A 25,281-nucleotide genomic window follows, 5' to 3' on the forward strand; every position below is an offset into this window, starting at 1 on the left:
AGTAATTTCTCTACATCTGTCTTAAAAAGAGTAGTCATTGTCTGATTTCCAGCTTCTTTTTTTCTCATGTATGAATAAGTCTGGAGAATTGAGCCTACTCACACTGATGTCCTTTTGTCTTGCGCTTCCCTCAGGAATAGGGAGTGTACCTCTAATTGGGGCTTTTTACCTGTTTTCTTTATTTCACGTCATCTAAGCATGAGAATAAGAAGGTGATAAACTGCTTTAAAGTAGACAACTGTGGGGCACCTGGGTGGCTCAGTCAGTAAAGTGTCTGACTTTGACTCAGGTCATGATCTTGAGATTCACGAGTTTGAACCCTATGTCAGGCTCTGTGCTGACAGCTCAGAGCCTGGATCCTGCTTTAGATTTTTTTTTTTTTTTTTCAAAGTTTATTTATTTTTGGGACAGAGAGAGACAGAGCATGAACGGGGGAGGGGCAGAGAGAGAGGGAGACACAGAATCGGAAACAGGCTCCAGGCTCTGAGCCATCAGCCCAGAGCCCGACGCGGGGCTCGAACTCACGGACCGCGAGATCGTGACCTGGCTGAAGTCGGACGCTTAACCGACTGCGCCACCCAGGCGCCCCCTGCTTTAGATTTTATGTCACCTTCTCTCTTTGCCTCTGTCTCTGTCTCTCAAAAATAAATAAGTGTTAAAAAAAATAAATAAATAAATAAAAATTAAAAAAAAAATAAAGTAGATAACTGTTGTAGAAACTCGTTATCTATTCAGTAAATATTTACCAGTTCACTCTTACATGATGGACATAGTTAAACACTAGGAATATAAAAGATCATAATCTCTTTACCTTCTAGGAGTTGACCTCTAGGAGCTTCTATCTGGAAAATTTTGCCACCAATAAATATGTGTGGAAGATCCACATTATTTTCTAATATTTGAATAGTGTCAGAATTTATTCTTACATAACTTATTTAATGCACAAGAGAAGATAATTATAAATTGGATTTCGAAATAATTTTTTTTAACTTTTTGTTTTAGAGAGAGAGCACACATGAATTGGGGAGAGAGGCAGAGAGAGAGAGAGAGAGAGAGAGAGAGAGAGAGAATCTTAAGCAGGCTCCAGGCTCAGTGATGAGCCTAATGCTGGGCTTGATCCCATGACCTTGGGATCACAACCTGAGCCAATATCAAGAGTTGGATGCTCAACCAACTGAGCCACCCAGGAGCCCCTAAAATATTTTTGTGTACAGTTGGAAGTCAGGTAAACAGTGTCCTGGTTGTAGAAGGAAGACTGATCAATGTAGATACTAGAACCCCTATGAAAGATTCTGGCTTGAAGCACTGGAACCAGGCAGGAAAATGATGCCCAGAAAAGGTTAGAGTTATATCAAATAAATGTATTCAGGGCAGTGTCATGTCAGATTAGATCCTGCAAATTTTTAGGGTGCCTTTCCCCCATGCAAACTGCCCTGCATTGTGCTGGCAGATACTGTAGCTGAGCCATGGGCAGCTCTACAGCTCTCTTTCTCATCCTGACCTCAATTCTAGACTGAATGCTAACGTGCTCTTGGAATCCTTTCTGGCAATGTGGAAATTACTTTAAAGGATTCATTTCCTTTTGTCAGTCTTCCCACATTGTTTGAGTGAATTGTTACCTCACTATGGTCTACATTAAAGACAGTAAGTTTTTTTAATTTAATGATGACTTTTTAAAAATAAATCCATTTGGGCTTTTTTTCTAGGTACAATGAGAAAGTGTAATAGGGTTAAAGGAAGATACTGCTTACACAAGGCATTTTTCTGTCTGCTTACTCATTAAGCTTATATTCATGTCATAAAATGAAAATAATCCCAATAAGAATTGACTGACAATAATTTGAATGTCTGTGTAATCCAAATTCTTTTGATGGTGTCTCTTTAACCTTTAACCTATAATTTTACTGACACCTGTTTTAACTGCGTATTTGCACATAGTCTTGTATGAAATGACTTACCTACCAGGCTGTGACTCCTGGGAATTGATGATGGAGGACCTGGAATACTGTTGTGAAAAGGTGACATGGATAATAACTTAATCAACAAATCTATATAAGCAGTTAATGAAATGTTTACTGTTTGTAAAATACAGTTACATGGGTTGTGAAGGGAGAGAAGATGTATTACCCATTTTGAGTTGATGATATTGGTAAAAGCTATCTTTTGTTGGAAGAGGAAGGATGATGCTCAAGGATTTTAAGTCTGAATAATAGGAGTGAATTAGCTGGTAAACTATAAGGCAAGATTATTCCATTTTCTTGCCAGAGTTTGAGATCTAAAAAGAACATTTTTACCAGTCCAGAAGTGAGTAATTAAGAGTTTGGCCTAAAGCAGTTAATGGTAAAGGCTTAATGGCAGAGGCACCGAAGAGGATTGTAAAACTGGACAGGCAGGATGAAATATGTTAGTAAACACATCATTATTCTCAGATTGCTTGAATCAGATATCAGAGAAATGATAGCACTGATTGTCAGGTAGAGGGGAGTTGGGAATGGAGGAGAATAGCAGAAGAGCTCCAGTTTTACCACCAGATCATACAGATAACAGAGCTACAGTCCTCAGGGAGAGATGTTATTGGGTAGTAGAAGGGAGAACTCCTGCAGTTAATAAAAAAAGACCGCATGTAAAGTGTCCAAAGTAGAGCATATTCTGACTGGGAACCCAGAAATGGTGCCTAAGTAATCACCACATTTCTACTTTCTATTGGACTGAGCTTCTGGGTCTGTATTCAACCTTAGTGGTCGTTCTAGCCCAACTTCTCCATGTAATGGATGAAATCCAGAGAAATTGAGTGCTCTACCTAACTTCCTACAACTGATTACTGACCAAGTTGGGATGAGAAGGCCTTCTGCAAATTTATATAGTGAAACCCCATTAAAGTAAATCTTAAAAACATAAAAACTTTTTTTCCCTTAGATTGCTAGTATTTTACTGCATGCATGCTTATTATCTCTTTCCTGAAAGTAGTTGTCCTAAGGAAAATATTTAAGACAAAATTACTTTAGTGTATCTTTTCCCCACTTAGTTTTAAGAACATTCAGTGTAATTGGGAGCCTCTTCCTTATGATCTGAATTCGGAGGAATATTGGTTGATACTCAAACATTCTTGTGCTTCCAGAAGATCATAATTGTTTCTAGCACAGACTTACCATTCTACCAGAAAAACTCCAAATAAGGCATGAATGTTTATTTCATATCCTAAGTAAAGTTTAAAGAAAAATCTATTTTCACTAATACAGTGCACCTGATTTAGTTTTTCTTCCTAAGCAGTGAAGTAGGAGAAAACTTGAGTATTCATCAGTGGTAGTGCTAATGTAGCACAAAAATTTCAGCAAGATAAAAATACAAACAAATATAAACACAAATTTGAGTCTTGGTTCTATGAATGTTTACTTCTCAAGAGCTCTTTCTTTTAATTTATATCTATTCCTTTAAAAATAAGTACAGGTGTTCTTTCTTTGTTTTCCTCTAATTACATCCTGCTCCATCCTTCAAAGCCTTACCTACCTTCTGAATTCTTGTCCAGACCTACAAGGCACATTTCAATACATGTTTATGAACCATTACAAAGTACTACTAATGCATCTAGTTAACAATTGTTTCACTATTATTTTACTTACTATAGTTTATTTCTGAAATACCCATCTTTCTTATTTGATTGAGAACCAGAAGATAGAAAATCTGTTTTTATTGTTAGTAGGCCTTCAGCAAGTTACCTAGAATTTTATGAAATTCTACAAATTCTATATAATTCTGTATATATTCTTTGAATATTTTTCTACTCTCAAATTCTTTGAGGTTCTACTCTCAAAATCCTTTCTAGAAGAACTCTTTGCCTCTGCCTAATGTGTCACAAGAGATTTTCTGTGAGATGGCCAGCAGATAAGCTTAACTGTCACTTGAGAGGCTGTACACTGTGTGGCCTGCCAGGAACCCCCCATGACTCCCTCTCATATGGAAGATTCTTGTGTTCTTCACTGTCATATGTGCCCCACTTGATACATGACAAATGCTTGTCCTTTCAGGACATAGTCACTGATCTATACTTGGAAAGCTGCTGTAGCCAAGAGAATTCTCAACTATAGACAAAATACATGGATTTGAGACCCAGCATTGCCTCTTGGTAGTATATAAGGAAAGTCAATTCATACTTAAAGTATTATTAAGAGGGTTCACTGAGATAATACCTATGATGGCATATAGTCATAAACTATTAAATACATGCAAGATGCTTTTAATACCAAACTCCTCCACCAAGGGTTTTACTTCTTAGGGAAGGGGCGTATTTTTCCTGATCCTCATTGAAATCCCAGTGTTTGTGGGCTAAGTACTACTTGTAGTAAGATATTGCCAAATAACTATATTTGTTATACTCTCTTAGAATGTCAACAGTTTTGGGGCACCTGGGTGGCTCATTCAGTTGAGCGTCCGACTTCAGCTCAGGTCATGATCTTCCTTTCATGTGTTCAAGCCGCTCGTCAGGCTCTTTGCTGACAGCTCAGAACCTGGAGCCTGCTTTGGATTCTGTGTCTCCCTCTCTCTCTCTGCCCCTCCCCTGCTCATACTCTGTCTCTCAAAAAATAAAATGAAACATTAAAAAAAAATTTTTAAAGAATGTCAGAAGTCTTAGTATATTTGCCTAAGATAGATCAAGTTAAGGATTTAATTGTTAGAAATCCATTCTAGGAAATTTTAATATCTCTAATTTTTTTTATCCAATATGGAAAGTCATCTTTTTATCATTGACTATTCCTCTTTGTGAAAATATATCAAATGCATCATTTTGTACTTTTCTATTCTGAGTGCTAAAATAACATAGCTTTCTCTTCTAAGCAAAAGCAGGACTTAAATTCTCCTGAAGCAAATATTTGAAGTTAGAAAGATAGAGTGAACCCATACATGGGGATTTCTCTTAGTGTTTTTGAAGAAATAGTTTAGACATGGTATCCTAGCATACTTAAAAACAAAACCTTACTTGAAACCTGAAATTATACAGAAAATAACCAACTTCCCATTACTTAAAAAGGCTCTTCACATATTTGCAAACAGCTTTGATATCACCTTAAATGTTTCCTTCAGGATATCAGAACATTTTCACTTACATTTTTTGTACTGTATGTAGCATGCCTTTTATGTCTTCATCCAAATTATTAATAAAAATAGTGGGACAAAAAGGTTTAAGCCTGCAATTCCAAGCTATCCATACCCCTGATAACTTTTTCACAGATCTCCACCAATCCTTAAATCTAGATTCCAGGAGTATCATTGTTCAGCCTACAAATCCACTTAACCATAATACTTCCCAGCTTACCTCATCTCCATTTTAACCACAGGATTGTAATGATGGGTCAAATGGCTTGCTGAAACCATATTGTATTATATTTATGGCCTTCCTCTAATGAATTTTTTATAGTATAAAAAAATCTAGTAAGCTTTCTGTTAAAGTATTTTGAGAGATACTCTTCCATTGATCTCTTGTATTCCTGTTTGTCTTACTGGGTATGCCAAGATCTGACTGATCTCTACCTACGTCATTTCTCAGGGATGTGTTTGTAGTGAGCAACTTTGAGGGATGAGGTAATGTCTCCTTCTGAGACAAAGAGCAGGCTTGCTTACTGTCTGGTGTCTAGTGGAAGCTTTCCCAAACTCGAAGCTCCTTTCCTGTAACACATTCTACTGTGTGTACAGGCATCCCGTCTGGACTTACCCATAACACCCCCATGTTGGGCCGTGAATAATAAAGTCCTTCGTCTCTGACCCATGAAGAAATAACAGGCTCTAACTTACTAGCTTGTAAGTAGGGTTAAAATCCTAGAACCAAGAAAGCGTAAGACATAGAGAAGAGTACACTCATCATAAGTATATGGCTCAAATTATCACAAAGAATACACACCATTTTCCAGACTTACAGAATAGATTAACCTTGCATGTTTTTGAACTTGGCATAAATGGAATCAAACCTTACATATTCTTTTGGTCTAGATATCTCTTCAGCATTGTGTTAATGAGATTCATCCATATTTTGGTTGCAGGAGTGCATTAATTTCATTGCTATAGGTTATTCTATTGTACAAATACAACACAACTTATTTTTCTGTTCAACCATTTATGGACATTTGTATTGCTTCCAGTTTGGGGCTACTATGAATAATGTTGCTTTGAATATTCTTATGTATGTTTTTTGGTGCACATGTCTGTTGGATATATCTATCTGGAGTTAAACTGCTGGGTTACCGTGTATACATGTTTAGCATTAGTAGAAAGTGCCAAAAAGGGTCCCGTGTTGGCTACAATTTACATCCCCACTAACAGTATGTGAGAGTCTCAGTTTCTCTACATCCTTGCCAAAATGAGGTATGATTGGGCTTTTTAACTGTAGCTATTCTGGTAGATATAAAGCACTAAGATATTGTGGTTTTAATTCGCTTTTTTGATTTTATGAAATGCCTTGTTGAAGACTTTTGCTCCTATTCTCTTGCCTTGTCTTTTTCATATTAGTTTGTAGGAATTTTTTTATGTATCTACATACAATTACTTTGTTCATTACATTATAAACATCTTCTTTTACAGTATGGTTTACTTTTTCACCACCTTAATGACGTTTTGGATGAACAGAAGTTCCAAGTGTGTTTTTTTTAAAACAACCTTTTAAAAATTATTATTAAAGTTAATTTATTTATTTTGAGAGAGAGAGTGCATGAGTAGGGGAGGGGCAGAGAAGAGGGGGAGAGAGAGAATCCTAATCCGTCTCCACAAAGTGCAGAGTCTGACATGGGGCTCAAACCCAAAAACCATGAGATCATGACCTAAGCTGAAATCAAGAGTTGGATACTTAACTCACTGAGCCACCCAAGACATCCCCAGAATTTCCAAGTTTTAATGCAATGGAATTTATCCACTTTTTTCCTTTTTGAGTATAGCTTTATGTGTCCTATCCCTATGGTCTTACTTACCTGCGTTTTTTTCTAGAAGTTTTTTTTTGTTTTGTTTTATCTTACATTTAGGCACACGATTTACCTGGAATCTTTTTTTTTCATTTATAGTATTGCATACATCAGAATACATTCCTTTTTACTTCTCAGTAGCATTCCGCTGCATAAATATGCAGATATTTAGAGATTTTTTTTTCCTGTTTGGGGCTGTTTGAATGACAGTGCCATAAATACATTTGTACACGTCTTCTTATAGCCATATGTTTTCATTTCTTCTTGGTAAATACACAGTAGTAGAATTAATTTCTAGTTCATTCTGTAGATGTAAGTTTAATTTTATTATAAACTGTCAGTTTTCCCAAGTGGTTATAGCATTTTACACATCTGCCAACACTATAGGAAAGCTTCAGTTATTCTACAAGTTTGTTAGCATGTGGTGTTGTCAGTCTTTTTAATTGTCTTTTTAATTTCATTGGATTTAAAGCCAATGTAATATGTGTGAGGCGATACCTTATAGTGATTTCTATTTGCATATCCTAATAATAAACGACATTGAACTCTTGGCATGTGCTTATTAGCCACCCCTATATCTTTCTTTTGACGTTAGTCTTGCCCGTTTTTATTGTGTTGTTTATCTTTTGTTACTAAATTGCAGGAGTTCTTTATATAACCTGGATAAAAGCCAGTTTTGAAAGCCTGGGAGATCTGTTGCACAAAAAAGTGGATATACTTAACCGTTCTGAACTGTATACCTAGATAGTAAAAGTTGCTAAATTTGGTTGTCATTTTTACCACAATTATGTTTTTTTAACTTAAAGAAAAAGCCAATTCTATGGCTTACCTATTACCTATTCACTTTTATAATGTCTTTTAATGAGCAAAGGTTTTGTTTTATTTTAAATTGGATGAAGTCCATTTTAATTTGCTTTCTTTTTCTTTTTTTTATTTTATGGTTACTGCTTTTGAGTCCAAAGAAATCTTCTCCTCTATCAAGATCACAAAGATATTTTTCTACATTTACCTTTAGTAGCTTTGTACTTTAGTTCTAGAAGTCCTTTGAATTAATTTTGTGTATGATGTGAGGTAGAGATTGAATTTCTTTTTTCCCATGCAGTTATCTAGTTCTTTCACTACCAGTTCTTTACAAGAATTTCCTTTCCCAGTGAATTGTTTGGTATCTATGTGGTAAATGAAACAGACACATGTAGATGCATTTATTTCTGAACTCCGTTCTATTCTATTGATCTACTTGGCTGTCCTGAAGCCAGGCACTTCCTTGACAACAGCTTTATAGTAATACTTAAAACTGGGTGGTCTGTATCTTCCCAATTTGTTCTTTTTCAACATTTTCTTTATTTTAGATCTTTTGCATTTCCGTAAAAAACTTCGAAGGAGCTTGTGAAATTCAACCAAAAAAAGCTGGCTTGGAATTTGATTGGGATTGCATTCATTCTGTTGATTATTTTGAGAAGACTTAACTTTTAACACTCAATATTCATCTTCCATTTTATGGACTTTATATATTCATAAAATTTCTACTTTTAAATTTGTCTTAGCAGTGTTTTATAGCTAACATTCTAAAGGTGCAACATATCCTTCTTTAAAATTATCTCATAGTATTTTGTTGTTGGTGGTGGATTTTTTTGATGCTGTTACAAAGGATATTTTTCTAATTTCAGACTATCTTTTGATTCAGCCAGTACAAGGTGAATTACAGAGAGTTAAGATAATCTCAGGTGGATGAAATTATCAAGAGGTCCTTCCAAAAAGAGCAGTCTGTCATAGAATCACATAGAAAGATACTTGTACAGAGACATGTGGTTCACCTAAACAAGAGTTATCATTAGTGAGTGAAAAAATCAGAAGATACTCTGCTATAGGCTACCTTGGATTCCTGATGAGTGATAGAAAAATTTTAATACTTTGCTTCTTGTGGAATGAGAATGGCAGTTAAGATTGACATGAAAGTAGGGAGAGAAACAGATAATCAGACTTGGCTTTAGTAAAAGACAGTGGATTGTGGATGGGGAGCGTGGCAGGAAAATTTATGTTCTCAATATATATGTGTTTCATGTGTGAATGTGACATGAGGATAATTTATGAAAATATATAAATTTAATATGCCACATTTACAGAACAAAGCTCAAAATCACAAAATCATCTTGATTGATGCAGAAAAAGCATTTGACAAAATTCAGTGAATGAATGGAAATTACCTCAGCATAATAAAGTTCATATAAAAAAAGCTCCCAGCTAACATTATAATCAGTGGTGAAAAACTGAAAACTTTTTCCCTTAAGAGTAGGAATAAGACAAAGGTGCCTACTCTCAACACTTGTATTCAACATAATACTAGAAGTTTTAGCCAGAGCAATCAGTCAAGAAAAAGAAAAGGCATCCAAATCAGAAAGGAAGAAGTAAAATCCTCTGTTTTCAGAAAACATGATCTTATTTATAGAAAACCTTAAAGATTCCACACAACAAAACTCTGTTAGAACTAATTAAAAAAATTCAGCGAAGTTACTGGAGATGAAATCAGCACTCAGGGGGTGCCTGAGTGGCTCAGTCGGTTAAGTGTACAGCTCTGGATTTCAGCTCATGTCATGATGTCACAGTTCTTGAGTTCAAGCCCTGCATCTCAGGAAGTTTGGAGCCTGCTTGAGATCCTCTCAAGCCCCTCCCTAGCTCTCTCTCTCTCTCTCTCTCTCTCTCTCTCTCTCTAAATTAAAAAAAAAAAAAAAAAGCAAAACCATCACTCAGAAATCAGTGGTGTTTTTATACAGTAACAGTGAACAATCCTAAAAGGAAGTTTTCTTTAAATCTTTTCAGAGTAACATCAAAAAGATTAAATTACTTAGGACTAAACTTAAAGAGGGAAAAGATTTGTACACTGAAGACTATCAAACATTGCTGAAAGAAATTAAAGAAGACACAAATAATGGAAAGTCCTCCTGCATTCATGAATTGGAAGACTTAATCTTGTTAAAATGTCCATGCTACCTAAAGCCATCCATAGATTCGATGCACTCCCCACAGAAATCCAATGGCAGTTTTTTTGGCAGCGATAGGAAAAAAAATTCTAAAATTTTTGGAAATCTAAATTTCTAAAATTTCTAAAATTTTGGAATCTCAAAGGATCCCAAGTAGTCAAACAATCTTGATGAAGAAGTACAAAGTGGGACGCCTCACACTTCATGATATCAAAATATATTATAAAACTATAGTAATAAACATAATATTATATGGCATAAAGACAGACAGTAGATCAATGAAGCAGAATATAGATACCAGAAATAGATCCCGGCATATACAGTCAAGTGATTTTTGACAAGGGTGCCAAGACTCCATAGTGGAGAAAGGATAGTCTCTTTAGTAAATGGTGTTGGAAGTACTGGATATATATAGGCAATAGAATAAAGATGGACCCTTATCTTACACCATACAAAAAACTAACTCAAAATGGATTAAGGATCTTAATATATAAGACATGAAAATATAAAACTCCTGGAAAAAAATTATCAGGAAAGGCTTTTTGACATCAGAATGAACAACAATTTCTTGGATATGACACCAAAGCACAGGCAAAAACAGAAATAGAAAAATGGGTCTATATCGAGCTTAAAAATTTGTGCACAGCAAAGGAAACAGTCAACAGAGTGTCAAGTTAACCTACAGAATGGGAAAGAAATTTGCAAACTGTATATCAGATAAGCGGCTAGTATCCAGTATATATTAAAAATTCCTACAAGTCAGTAGCAAAAACCTAAGTATCTCAATGGAAAAATAAGCAAAGGACTTAAACAGACAAATAATCAAATGGCCGACATAGGAAAAGATGCTCAATATCACTAATCATCAAGGAAATGCAAACAGGAGCTATTACCTCACACCCATTAAGATGGCCACTAACTATCTGGAAAATAACAAATGTTGGCAAGCATGTGGAGAATTTGGAATCCTTGTGCACTGTTGGTGTGGTTATAATCTAGTGTAGCCACTGTAGAAAACAGTATGGAAAGTCTTCAAAAATTAACAAGAGAACTCCAATGTGACCCAGCAATTCAACTTCTATGTATATATCTGAAAGAATTGAAAATAGTATCTTAAAGAGATATGCACACCCATGTTCATTATAGCATTATCACAATAGCTTACATGTCCACCAGTGGGTGAATGGATTAAAAATATGTGCTATATATATATATATGTTTTTCAGCCTCAAAGAAGAAGGAAATGCTGTCATATTCTGCAACATGGATGAAATTTGAAGACATTAAACTAAGTGAAATAAGTCAACCCAAAAAGACAAATACTGTATAATTCCACTTATGTTAGGTTTTCAAAGTAATAAAACTCCTAGGGATGCCTGGGTGGCTCAGTAGGTTAAGCATCCGACTTCAGTTCAAGCCATGATCTGTGGTTCATGAGTTTGAGCCCCACGTCGGGCTCTGTGCTGACAGTGCAGAGCCTGCTTGGGTGTCTCTCTCTCTCTCTCTCTCTCTCCCTCCCTCCCCCCTCCCCCTCTCTCTCCCTCTCTCAAAAATAAACATTTAAAAACTTAATAAATGAATAAGTAAAGTAATCAAACTCCTAGAAACAGAAAGTAGAATAGTGATTTCCAGGGGCTGCTGGGAGTGGGAAATGGGAAGTTAGTGAGTAAAGAGTTTCAGTTATGCAAGATGAAAAAGTTCTAGAGATCTGTTATTAACAATGTGCATATAGTTAACAATTTTCTACACTTAATATTGTTAAGCAAACAAATTTGTGGTATGTGTTTTTTACCACAACTTTTTAAAACATGAAAAAAGAGACTCTTCTTTGTTCTGGTTTTTTTCCAAACACTGACATTTCCAGTTCTTTGCTGCAATGTGTTCTTTTGAAGTATTATTTTCGTAATCTGATAGAAATTTTCACAACTTTTGAATGTATTTTTGATCAAAACCTTTGCATAAGTTCAATTCTATGAGTAACAAATTTATATGAACATATAAGTACACATTTCTAAGTATTTCAAATAATATTATGTAAAAAGTCTTACAAAGTAGTCATTGACATCACTGATTTGGAGACCTTAATGTCCCTAAAATACCTAGCCTATGATAATATCAATTTCTAACAATATATTTAGCTTTTATAAATATTTTTTGCTTATCAAATTGAAATATGTCTTTTGCATAGGTCTTTTTATCCTACATCTCTTTAAAATCTAAGGAAGCTTGAATTGATGCCTTCATTTTTTTCTCTGCGGGTTTCCTGTAGCAGATAGGAACATCAAAACAAGCATTCCATTGATTTTTTTTTTAACTGCCATCCTAGCATCTAAATATTTAAAGGGTGTTCCAGGAGGCTTTCGAGCTAACTTCTTCTATACCTGATTTTTCTGTCCATCCTTGCCTTTATACTTTATATGAAAGACAGCTTTGAGAGACCTATGAAGACACAAAATGGAGAAGTGAGTAGTTTAACATGAAGTAAGGAGAGAGACAAGACAGTGGAACTTCTTTGCCTTGGTGGCAGACAGTGTAGTGTGGATGGGAGAGTGACAGGGGATTTACCATCTCATCATATGTATTTTTGCATGTGTGAATATGTTCATAAGCCTTAGGAATAGAATGAGTTGGTGAATCTACCTTTCTAGCTTTCTCATTGAGCAATAAACCATGTCACTCTTCTCTTAAAAACTGAGAATAAACTGATGGTTGATCGGGGGTGGGAGGGAGGGGAAAGTGGGTGATGGGCATTGAGAAGGGCACCTGTTGGGATGAGCACTGGATGTTGTATGAAAACCAATTTGACAATAAATTTCATAATAAAAACCATGTCACTATTGAGCTCTGTTGCAATAAACACGTAGTGAAGATTAAAATCTTGGTTGAAAGTAGACAAAGCAACCATAGGAATCATTTAAATGAGGGGGACTAGGGGCCCCTGGGTGGCGCAGTCGGTTAAGTGTCCGACTTCAGCCAGGTCACGATCTCGCGGTCTGTGAGTTCGAGCCCTGCGTCAGGCTCTGGGCTGATGGCTCAGAGCCTGGAGCCTGTTTCCGATTCTGTGTCTCCCTCTCTCTCTCTGCCCCTCCCCCGTTCATGCTCTGTCTCTCTCTGTCCCAAAAATAAATAAACGTTGAAAAAAAAATTAAAAAAAAATAAATGAAGGGGACTAAAGTTGTATGAAATACTCAGCAATAAATATCTTAAAATAAGAGTTGACAAACTTTCCCTGTAAAGGGCCAGATAATAAAATGTTTAGGCTTTGAGGGCCATACAGTTGCTATTGCAACTCTGCTATCATAGCATGAAAGCATCTATAGACAATATGTAAAGGAATGAATGTGGTAGTTTCCCACTAAAGCTTTATTTACAAAAATAAGCCAGAGGCTGGTTTTGGCCTCCAGACATGGTTTGCAAACACTGGCCATAGAATATCAATAATATCACCAAAATCACCACCATAAAAATAAAAGGTAAATTCAGTTTCCTCCTCCATGATATGAAAAAGCTGATTATCTCCCAAGTGCCTTCTAGTACTGACATCCTGAGAGTTTGTGAAAGTTGACTCTGGCATCTGTTGTGGCAATTTCCATAATGTCTGGCAAGATTATAGCTGGTGTCTTTTGAACCAGCAAGTTAAACATACTGTGAAATGGACTCCTTTATTTCATAGATCTGTTATCATGATTGCTATTGAGTTATGTTCTCAAAGAGCATCTGCAGAGGAGAAATGCAAAAGGTTCCCACTATTCTGCAGTGTTAGCAGAATATGGCTATTAAGGAACTTCGTCGGAAAAGACTAATGTCATGTATTAACCCAGACTGGGAAAACCATACACTCAGCTCTGCTTTTGGCCTAGCTGAATTATGTTACTTAGGTAGCAAGCTATTCCGAAAGAGCTGCTTTAAAAAGAAAATGGAATTAAGAAAGCCAGTATATTCTTGTAGTCATTTTCAGTTATTCAGTGTTTTCCTCATCTTCACAGACCCATTTATAGTTTTTTTTTTACAGAGTCTTTTCAGATCTAATGCTTTCGTCTTTATTTGGATAGTTCTTAATATAATAAGCCCTCATCACCTCAACTGACAAATAGAGCATTCTCCTGGCTAATATCTTTCTGTCCTGTCCATCTCTTCCTGAGTATACCCTACATGCAGCAGTCATTATCCTCTGCTTTTGTGTTTGTGTTGATGCTTTCTTCTTCAAGGACTTGTTTTGGCTTCTCTCCTATTATATAAAATCTGTTCTGTATTTCATAGAAAACAGGCTGCATCAGCATTCATTGTTTGTGATTGTCATACGCATTTTTCCCCTTATTTTTGATGGTCCAGCTAACAGCCATAACTTTCATCACTACAGGCTAAAGAGAAAAAAGTTTATTATTTTTTAATAAAAACTCTGAACGATGACATAAATGGGTCCCCCAAAACAGCTCTCTACAATGTAATAGTTGCTTTATTATCCTATTTAAATTTATAAGTGAACATAATTAAACCAAACTTCTCAGGAATAAATTTATATCCTAAAAAGCAAGAGTAATGAATTATATATTTTATGTATCACTAGGGACTGATATCTCTTAATTTAACAGACTTTGAAGTTATTTGATGATAAATTAAGATCTCTACACAATTCAATGACAAGAAGTCATTAGTGGTTTAGCCCTGATGGTCCCTTTTCTCTAATGACAAATTGATAAGTAAATTAGTGTTCTTCTTTATGTAATCATCTCTGAGTTTGTTTAATGTGATCAGTTCTTCCCAGTCCCATGAATATGAAAGAATAGATATGATCAAATTTTCCCAGCATAGAGTAAGAATTCTTTTGAGAAAGTTCTTTTGAAAAGAATAGCCCTCTATCCTCCTAAAAATTGGCTGCAAGCAGTAATAAGCACTGCTGTTTATTGTTGCCTACTTGTTCCATATATTTAACATACATTACCTTTTTAAATTCTCAATAATCTTCCAATACAGGTATTATTTCATCCATCAGGAATCTTTGAGTTGGTAGTACAGAGATACATTACAAATTAGGGAGATTTTATTAGTTCACTTAATTGAAAAATCTAGAGGGAAGTCGCTGTTCAGGCATTGTTTGATCCAGTGGCTCAAATATGTCACCAAAAACTATTCTCTTACCTTAACTTTTTTCTGGTTTTCATGATGATTGCTTCACCCACCCCTAGTCTGCCAGTCCCCATGGTATTACATGCTCTTATATGCTTCCAGTTTTATTCCCAGCCCACCCCCAACCCTTAAGCATTCCCTTGTATCTCAGTGGCCCAAATTAAGCCATGTGTCTATCCCTGAACCAGTCACTTGGGCAGGGGAATGGGCTTCATGGATTGGGTGAAGCCACTCAAGGACCATCTTTCATGTTGAGGGTGAGGTGAATACTTTCCAAAATGGGAGAAGGGCAGGAAAGTGAGGTAAGGGAAAACACATATATGACAAACAACCAGTCCCTACTACATCTCTTTCTTTCTTGAGATATAAAATAGCTTGAGCAAAAATAGGAAGTTGTAGTAGTATAATATGATGTTCTAGGCATGGGCTTCATGTTTTAGATACATTTTAGTCTTCAAAACCATCTTGAGAAATAAGTGCACTTAATCCTTGTTTTAAAGAAGCTTAGAAAAACAACTTCCCCAAGGCCTCCTAGTTAATCAGACCTAGGTCAGTCTGACTTCAATATCCAGGTTCTTTTCATGATGTCATGCTCTCTCCCCAGTAACCCAAAAGTTGGCTATGAAAACATATTAAGTATTGTCTTAGAAATTTATCACTGGTGGAAAATTTTAGAAAATAATCCATCCTATCTTCATTTAATGTGCAATATACCTACATAGAAATAATCCTTTTACGATAGATTTACAGAGGGGCGTTAATATCTTGTTTTGCCTGCTTTGAACACCAAGATCCTTATTGCAGTGGTCAGGTATGTTACTCTATGCTCTATGCATATATGCAAACACACGTACATATACATCTACATATATATACATGCATACACATATAAATATCTGTACCACATACATGATTATTACATATATCACAAATTCTAAGAGAGGTTCTTTAACTTGGCCCTTAATGAAAATGATAGGAGAATGAATTCAAAGAAACAGACACTATCTTCTACAGTAACTGACAGTGAATACTGAAAATTCTATCATCTGATGTCACTCTCCAGTTCTTCTTCACTTAACGGTAGTCATCAAGTATTGTGCCTAGGGGAACATTTCTGGCTCTGTCTGAATTATTTCCTGGGTATCCTACCTTTAATCTCATACTGTATCCCCTGGGGAGTTGACTTCTTGCTTCAGGGTTCTTAATGCTAACACTTGCCCAAGGCTCAGGCTTTCAGTGCTGAATCACAATTACTTAATTTTTATTGAAGGCTTGGCTTCTGTGCAGTGACCTGCAAGAAGCTGACGAGGGCTGCGGAATGTGGTTTTCCTTCTTTACTTAAGATCATTCTGTGTCTTGAATAACTAGAAACCGGAAATAAATTTAAAATTTACTTTAATGATTTAATGATTTTAGGCAAGACATTTCTCTAAGACAGAAAGAAATATTGCTGGATTAACTAAGAGGCAATCAGTCCTTTGTCTGTATCTTTGGCTGTGTCACAGCATTGGGAAAGAGCTGTATGTCACTGTGCTTTCTAGTACTTTACCTTTATTGACTTGGCATCACTTTTCAGGCAACTTGGAATGCTATTTAAGTGTTGTCATTTCTTTATTATATAATGCATTTATTGTTTTACAGTTTTATGTACCAAGGACTGATTGTCTTTTTGCAAATCATTTTTTTAAAATATGCAATTTTTAAGGCATTAGTGTTACAAAGTGTCTATCAAGATGAGCTCAGTCTTAAAGCACTAAGTTTTATTGTTGGAATTTAAAGAATTTTACAGCATCCATCCGGTGCCATTGATAAAAAATGTGGTATTATCCCTTTCTAAACATTATTTTAACATTTAACAAGTTCTTAAAAAGTACAGTTCTCACCATTGGAGAGGTAGTACTAGAGAAGAAATGTTAAAATTAATGAAAAAAGATTGTCTTCCTGAGAAGCCTAGAAGCTGCAAGAAGGGATACCTACACATTGTTTACTTGTTCATTCAAGAAATGTTTATTGAGGTATTATTACATGCCAGACATGATGTGGTAGGCTCTGAAATTATAATATTGGCCAACAGAGGCACAATTCTCTTCACAGGATTTACAGTTTGAGGCAGGGGTTAGTGGGTAAAGGAGGTTCACTGAAGGGGTAGATTTTATTTTATTTTTTATTTTTTTTTTTTCAACGTTTATTCATTTTTTTGCGGCAGAGAGAGACAGAGCATGAACGGGGGAGGGGCAGAGAGAGAGGGAGATGCAGAATCGGAAACAGGCTCCAGGCTCTGAGACATCAGCCCAGAGCCTGATGCGGGGCTCGAACCCACGGGCCGCGAGATCGTGACCTGGCTGAAGTCGGACGCCTAACCGACTGCGCCACCCAGGCGCCCCGCGAAGGGGTAGATTTTAAAAGAACAGGAGGCAGATGGAAAAGTGCTGAATAGGAGCGAACTTTGGAAAGAAATAGTAGGATTCCACAGAATACTGGGGTTATGTCATATGCTGCTTTAAATCACATTCCAGAAAAGCTCTTTTCATTGGGAAGCTATTCCAAAGCTTAAACAAAATGCTATATGGTTTCAAGAGCAGAAGTCTGCACTTTTTCTAAAATAGGCCAACATATATCTAACAAAAGAATTAATATATTGTAAATATTGGTCCAAGTAATAACTTGAGCTAAAAATTGATTTCAAATCCACTTAATTGGTATACCTATTAAAGTTGAGAAATTAGTGCTTAATTTTGCTATCTACTGTTGCTTTCTGTTGCTCAAAAAAATAAGTTAAGCTTGGTAGAGACTATTTCAATAATCTTCCTAGTAATTTAATACATTTGATATTCTCTTCAAAAGAACAGGACAAACTAAATTATCTGACACAGTTAAGATTATTTTTAAGCATATAGCTATTGATTTTGTAAATGGCCCACCTAAATTTGTGTAACACTTGATGTGTGAATAAAAGAAGTTAGAGAAAGACAGCATACATTATAAGTGGAGTTAGGCAAGTGTTTATTTTCCAGGTACTCTCATTAAAGAAAAAGCCATTAAGTCTTCACCTCTAGAGTTTTTCTATTTAAGGAAGCCTGGATCCCTGGTGAAGAGGATTAAAAAGTTTAGGAAATGGCAATTAAAATGCTAATCCCTCTTGCAAAATTCTGGTTTAAAATCTGAGCCTAATAGAAAGAGAAAGTAGAAATTATTGTTTTTAGAGAAATTTTTTTCTAATATATTTAACTTTTAAAAGTGCAAAAAAAAAAAAAAATTAAAAAAAAAAAAAAAAAAAAAAAAGGGGCGCCTGGGTGGCGCAGTCAGTTAAGCGTCCGACTTCAGCCAGGTCACGATCTCGCGGTCTGTGAGTTCGAGCCCCGCGTCGGGCTCTGGGCTGATGGCTCGGAGCCTGGAGCCTGTTTCCGATTCTGTGTGTCCCTCTCTCTCTGCCCCTCCCCCGTTCATGCTCTGTCTCTCTCTGTCCCAAAAATAAATAAACGTTGAAAAAAAAAAAAATTAAAAAAAAAAAAAAAAGTGCAATACACTATACATTAACAAGGAAGGATAATCAGGCCTTCATATAATCTTCAATACCATATGAAGAATGAATACACAGTTTAAGGGTCACTGGCGATAGGTGGCTCTTGAGCTTTTGAAATGTGGCTATTGCTTCTAAAAATACTGAATTTTGAATTTAGTTTAATTCTAATCCCCTTAAAATGGGGAGGATTCAGTTAGAAAAATTTTAAAATGTTTGAAATATTTGAGATGTCCCATGAAATGTGAAATAAACAACATATTTTAAAGACTTATGATGATAAAATATAAAATAAAAACTATAGTTTTTTAATGATACATATTGATATAATATATTTTGGGTTTATTGGACTAAAGAAAAAATACATTATTAAAATGGATTTCACTGTTTGGTTGTTAGTGTTACCTTTCTTTTTTTTTTTTTTTTTAATTTTTTTTTTTTCAACGTTTATTTATTTTTGGGACAGAGAGAGACAGAGCATGAACCGGGGAGGGGCAGAGAGAGAGGGAGACACAGAATCGGAAACAGGCTCCAGGCTCCGAGCCATCAGCCCAGAGCCTGACGCGGGGCTCGAACTCCCGGACCGCGAGATCGTGACCTGGCTGAAGTCGGACGCCCAACCGACTGCGCCACCCAGGCGCCCCAGTGTTACCTTTCTAAATGTAGCTACCAGAAAATTGAAAATTACTGTGTGTTATATTTCTTTTTTTTTTTTCAAAACTTTTTTTTTAAAGTTTATTTATTTATTTTGAGAGAGCATGGCAGGGGAAGGGCAGAGAGAGAGAGGGAAAGAGAGAATCCCAAGCAGGCTCTACACTATCAGTGCAGACCCCAACGTAGGGCTCAGACTCAGGAACTGAACCGTGAGATCATGACCTAGGCTAAAACCAAGAGTTGGACATTTAACTGACTGAGCCACCCGGGCTCCCTTGCGTGTTTTTTTTCTTTTGGATCATGCTGGTTTAAAGAGTTGCTTGAAGACATTGTTGAAATCCATCTGATGCGCAAACTACAATCTGGCTCAGCAGTTCAATCATCAAAATCATTGCCCCCCTCCCCCTCTACCATCAGTGACTTCATAATCATAAGGAGTCAGTGAATCTGATAACTAATTTGGTATCATTTACATTTTAAACTGCTAATAATTACAATCTTTTATTTGATATCAGAGGAAACAAAATTTCACAGAAAATTTTAGCTGGGCAAATTGGTGAGAAATGGCAACAGCGAAATTGTATGATTTTGTTTGAATATTATTGCATGCTGGATAACAAACAGTGTGAAGCATTTAAAGGGCTTAAACTGTATGTAGGAAAGTTTATGGTACCTGATAGATGTGCTCTTTTCATACTTTGTTTTATGCTCATGTCAAACAAAATGGGTAAAAAGCATGGCCACATGTGTAAAGCTTTTTGTTCTGCTGGGTATCTCTCGTAAGCAGTACCTCATGATTTTATCTCATTGTTCATCTCTCAATTCTTCTAGGAGGTGATTTCCTCTCCTTTCTGAGAAAGAAGAAGGATGAACTAAAACTCAAGCAGTTAGTGAAATTTTCATTAGATGCTGTTTCTGGTATGTCCTATCTCGAGAGTAAAAACTGTATACACAGGTAAGGAGAATATTTTTTTAAACATTTTCCAGTTTTATAAATAGAACGCTAGAAAAGTGACATTACAGCAATACAGTACAGCATGAAGTTCTTTCACAAAACTTACGTATTTTCTTGTTGATTTTCATATTTTGTGGGTTTTCATATTTTGTGTGAAAGCCTTCTTTGATAGTTGTTGATATAATTTACAGAAATACTTACCTGAGGTAAGTACACCTAATTAGACAATGAGTTACTTACTGATTAAAATCTGTTATATTATAATCATGAATGAACTAGTGATAAGATGTGCCACAACTTAGTCACATAATCACCTACAGTCTTAGAGCCAAATAAGATTGTTTCCTGTGCTCCCTATTCTCATTTTGCAAAGAAATTACTCATAAATTATAGCCATGGAAGAGCATAATAGTAAAACAACAATTCATGAGAGTGAATTTGGCCAAGGGTAGAAGATATTAGCATAATAGTTATTTCAAAGGAGATTTTAGAAAACTTTACCTAATTACATTAAGAGCAGTGACTTGGTTTTAATGCTTTTATAGATCCTGGTTTTAGTTGTTTGTAGCCGAAAATGTTCTTTACTGCTACATGTCAATACAACTTAACATCTCTTGGAGAATTCATGTCAGATCCTAAGTATGGCTAAGTCTATTTAAGCAAAATAAAGTGGGGCATTGATGTGGTTTTTATTCACTGGAAGCAGCACATCATACTGTTGAACATGGAACAGAGTTCATTGTCAGATTGAACTAGTGTGGACTTTCTCTTAATTGGTTCAATTATTGAACTATATTTTTCTCTGATGTGTTTCATTATGCAGGCTTTGCTTAATGTTCTGAAGTTGTATAATGTATAAGTATGGCAGACCAAAGGTACCTTCACCTAAAGTATATATTTATTTGATCTCACTATGTCAGTGGCATGACTCATCTGCTCCCCACCCTTACCCCCACCCCCTGCTTCAGTTTGTGTGTTTGGCCGAGAATTCATAGCCAGGCTCTCAAGTAAGCAAGGGTTTAATAGCAATTAAAGCAAAAGTACACTCTAAAGGTAGGAGAGTGGGCAGGCCCAGAGGTGGCAGCTGCACCAGGGGTCAAGGTTGTCTTTCCTTTTTATGTTTGCAAGCTATAGGGGTCATAGCGAGGGTGGTCTCTGATGGCATTGCCTCCTATCAATAAGGGTCTCCTCCTACAGATTGGGAGGGGATGTCTTTGGTTTTACATGATCCTTATATGAACTGTCATGGAAGCATCCCTTTGAAAGGAGGGGGGTCAAAACCACAATGAAAATGTATTATCATGAAGCTATAGGTTACTGTAGGGCAACAGCTATAGGGAAGAGCACATGTGTTTCCCCTTTCCGCGCCCCGGAGGGCGGGGGGGTTCCTGGCTGTTTGAAACTTGGTTTTGGCCCTTCTGAACAATCAGAAAACTACCTGCTCTCTCCCTGCTTGTGTCTAGCTAACTGCCTAGTCTATCAAACTGATTAATTTTTTTCAAAAAATTCTCCTATATACCCAATTTTATTCTAAAACTAAAATTATGGCTTATGTTTCCAATATAGTTCAACAATTGCATACATTTTAAAACACATTTCAGTAGAGATATTATATATCTGGAAATTAAGACAACTAAAACTAAGCCACTGTCCTTGTATTTCTAGGACTATAGATCAAATCACATTATAATAGGTATTTTTAAATATTTTTAAAAAGTATTTGATTTTGGACAAGAATTGCATTATCATTAATTTCATTGGAAGAAGAAAATGTTTTTTGTTGCAAGTAGCAAGGATTTTCTTCTTCATTTAGAGAAAGTCTTATTATTTTGGTTGCTCAGGTGTTAAAGCTACTTCAGGTATCAAATTCTCGACTGTAGTTACTCATTTTGTCTCAGATTTTTTTCAAGCCATTAGACTATAGCTTTAAATTCTAATGAATAAACAGTACTGAGACTGCTTAATTGTCAGTTACCAGTAGCAGCCTTCAATTTCTGGTGCATTGTGGTTGAGGGAACTGTTATTTTAATTTCTTGCTACTTTTGTAGTGATTGCTTTTCTTGAAAATGGATGACTGTATTTTTTTCACTCTTTACTATTTATTTATTTATTATTTAACAATTTTTTTTTAAGTTTTTGTTTTTTTAAGATGGAGAGAGACAGAACATGAGTGGGGATGGGGCAGAGAGAGAGGGAGACACAGAATCTGAAGCAGGCTCCGGGCTCTGAGCTGTCAGAACAGAGCCTGACATGGGGCTTGAACTCTTGAACTGCAAGATCATGACCTGAGCTGAAGTCACACGCTCAACCCACTGAGCCACCCAGGCACCCCTGATTTATTAATTTTTTTAATTTGCATCCAAGTTAGTTAGCATAGAGTACAACAATGATTTCAGGAGTAGATTCCTTAATGCCCCTTACCCATTTAGCCCATCCCCCCTCCCACAACCCCTCCAGCAACCCTCTGTTTGTTCTCCATATTTAAGTCTCTTATGTTTTGTCCCCCTCCCTGTTTTTATATTATCTTTGCTTCCCTTCTCTTATGTTCATCTGTTTTGTATCTTAAAGTCCTCATATGAGTGAACTCATGTGATATTTGTCTCTCTCTAATTTCACTTAGCATTATATCCTCTAGTTCCATCCACATGGTTGCAAATGGCAAGATTTCATTCTTTTTGATTGCCGAGTAATACTCTATCGTATGTATATGTACATATATTTATATGTACGTATATACATCAATAGTGCTGCTATAAACATTGGGGTTCATGTGTCCCTTCGAAACAGCACACCTATATCCCTTGGATAGACACCTAGTAGTGCAATTATAGGGTCGTAGGGTAGTTCTATTTTAATTTTTTGAGGAACCTCCATATTGTTTTCCAGAGTGGCTGCACCAGTTTGCATTCCTACCAGCAATGCCAAAGAGATCCTCTTTCTCCACATTCTCGCCAACATCTGTTGTTGCCTGAGTTGTTAATGTTAGCCATTCTGACAGGTGTAAGGTGGTGTCTTATTGTGGTTTTGATTTGTATAGGATGACTGTAGTTATTTAAGTGCCTCTATCATCAGAATTAAAACTGCTCTATGTCTTAGATGGCAGTTAGCCTTTAAAAATTATCCCACTTAACCAAATCATAACATTATCTGCTTTAATGTTATTCTTCCATTTTCCTTGTTAAGCATTTTCATGCATTCACAAATTTTTGAGTGTCAACCTATGCTTGAGCACGTATCTTAGAAGGTTGTACCTATTCCTGTACTATTTGCCTGTGAGGAAGGTTCCAGATTGAGTATCTTAAACAATATTACTTAGAGCAGGTTTGACAAATAGGTTTCACTGCCTATTTTCAGTGATTGATAGTGGCTTTCTGTGTTGTATTGAGAAGGATTCCAGGATCAGCAACAGAGTCCAATGACTGATCAGTCACATCTCTTAGGGCACTGATAAACATTAACAAACCAGCCCTGAATTTGTCCTCAGTGGCATAGAATATTTTTTGTCTTTATTTTAATAAATGCTTTTTTATATGATTTTCCTTATTAGCTACAATAAATTATAAAATTATAAAATAATTTTTATATATAATATTTATAAAATATATATATATTTTATATATATATAAAATATATATAATATATATAATTATAAAATAAAATAAATTATAAAATTTTTTTACAGTCACTTCCATTGATTTCTTCTAAGCCATCTGCTGATTTTTCTTGTTAGTCATAATTACTGGATGAATTTTATGATACCTCTGGCCAGGGTCTTTTATTACTCTTGAAACTTCTATAAATGCTCTTTTGGAGGAATTCACTTTCTTTTTCTTTTCATTTCACTACCCACCAATACATGACACTATGCTGAAAAAATAAAATATTCTTTGTGTTGAATTTTTTATAGAAGTGAATTGTACTGTTACTATGTGACATCCTATAGAACTATTTCTGTGGTAGTAATAGTATTGGAATGGATTTTAATAGATATATGGTTAAAAGATGCACTGAAGACATGTGTTTTTTCTCCTAAGAAATGTCAAATAGATAAATATAAATATATATAACATTCACTAAAGTGGTAAATGTCTTTCCTCATAATGAGGTTATTTCAAAAATTGATTAATCTTAACATGGTTTAATGTTTCAGTTTTCAAGTAGTGAAGAAAGTCACCAAGCCCCATTTTTTACCTCCCCAAATACCACTAAAATATATACATGTCTATGAATTGTGAAGTCTATGTCCCACAAATCAAAGCAAAAAAATTGTAATGTGCTTTAAATTTTATGTGAACTTATAAATTTTATTCTGTTCAATGATTCGAAGTCACTGAAATTCAGGACTTGAAAATATTTCTAATTGTCTCTCCTCAAAATAGTATCTTAAGTTTGGGGGTGGGGGGGGACACATTTTCTTCCTTTAGCTTTGTTGTATTGTTTTCATTACCATGAGAAAAGCAGAGCAATGTTTCATTATAGATAAACAAGTATGACAGCTATAAAATGGAAAGAAGTAATTGCTAATGAAATTGGCCTGCTTTTGGAAAATGTTCTTGTAATTTCCATTTAACTTCTAAAAGGGTTCTCTGGATACTCTTAAGTTTCTAATTGAAACTATTTCTGTTTATAGCTAGTGAATTACTGGATTATTTTGTTTCACTTTAGTTATAAATCAACTACATTTTCTTTATAATTATTTTATAGGCCAACATGAAATTTTCTTTCCTATTTGTACTTTATATGAATATTTTAAGTATACTGATAAACTTTGGGGTATCTGTGCATTTACTTAAAATGGTATGTAACTAGATTGTTAGATACCACTCCAAAAAAAGTATTAAGCCTGACTAATTTTGATAAGTTGATTGAAATTTGACATTATACTAGGTATAGATGGTAATGGTGTTTATGGTTTTATTGCTGATTAATCTTACTGCAATATTTTTATTTGGGTTTATTTTTAAAAATTGGTTTTCTGCCATGTTCTTTTTTTGGTATCCATGGAAAGCAAAGAACGGATATTTTTTTTTTAATTATTTATTTGAGAGTGAGAACTTGAGCTTGAGCTTGAGGTGGGGGGGGGGCAGTGGGGCAAAGAGAAAG

General features: G+C 35.5%; 1 protein-coding gene across 6 annotated transcripts in view; it reads left to right on the forward strand.

The window, feature by feature from the left end:
- The window catches only part of FER (FER tyrosine kinase), a 447,367-nt gene that overhangs the window by 306,843 nt on the left and 115,243 nt on the right, over window positions 1–25,281 (forward strand). For all 6 annotated transcript variants that reach the window (XM_045500490.1, XM_045500514.1, XM_045500498.1 and 3 more), the window contains one exon: window positions 20,055–20,178. In XM_045500490.1, coding sequence (XP_045356446.1) covers window positions 20,055–20,178 — 124 coding nt within the window. The remainder of the gene's footprint in view (window positions 1–20,054; window positions 20,179–25,281) is intronic.

The sequence above is a fragment of the Leopardus geoffroyi genome, chromosome A1 (assembly GCF_018350155.1).
Source record: "Leopardus geoffroyi isolate Oge1 chromosome A1, O.geoffroyi_Oge1_pat1.0, whole genome shotgun sequence".
Taxonomy (NCBI): Eukaryota; Metazoa; Chordata; class Mammalia; order Carnivora; family Felidae; genus Leopardus; species Leopardus geoffroyi.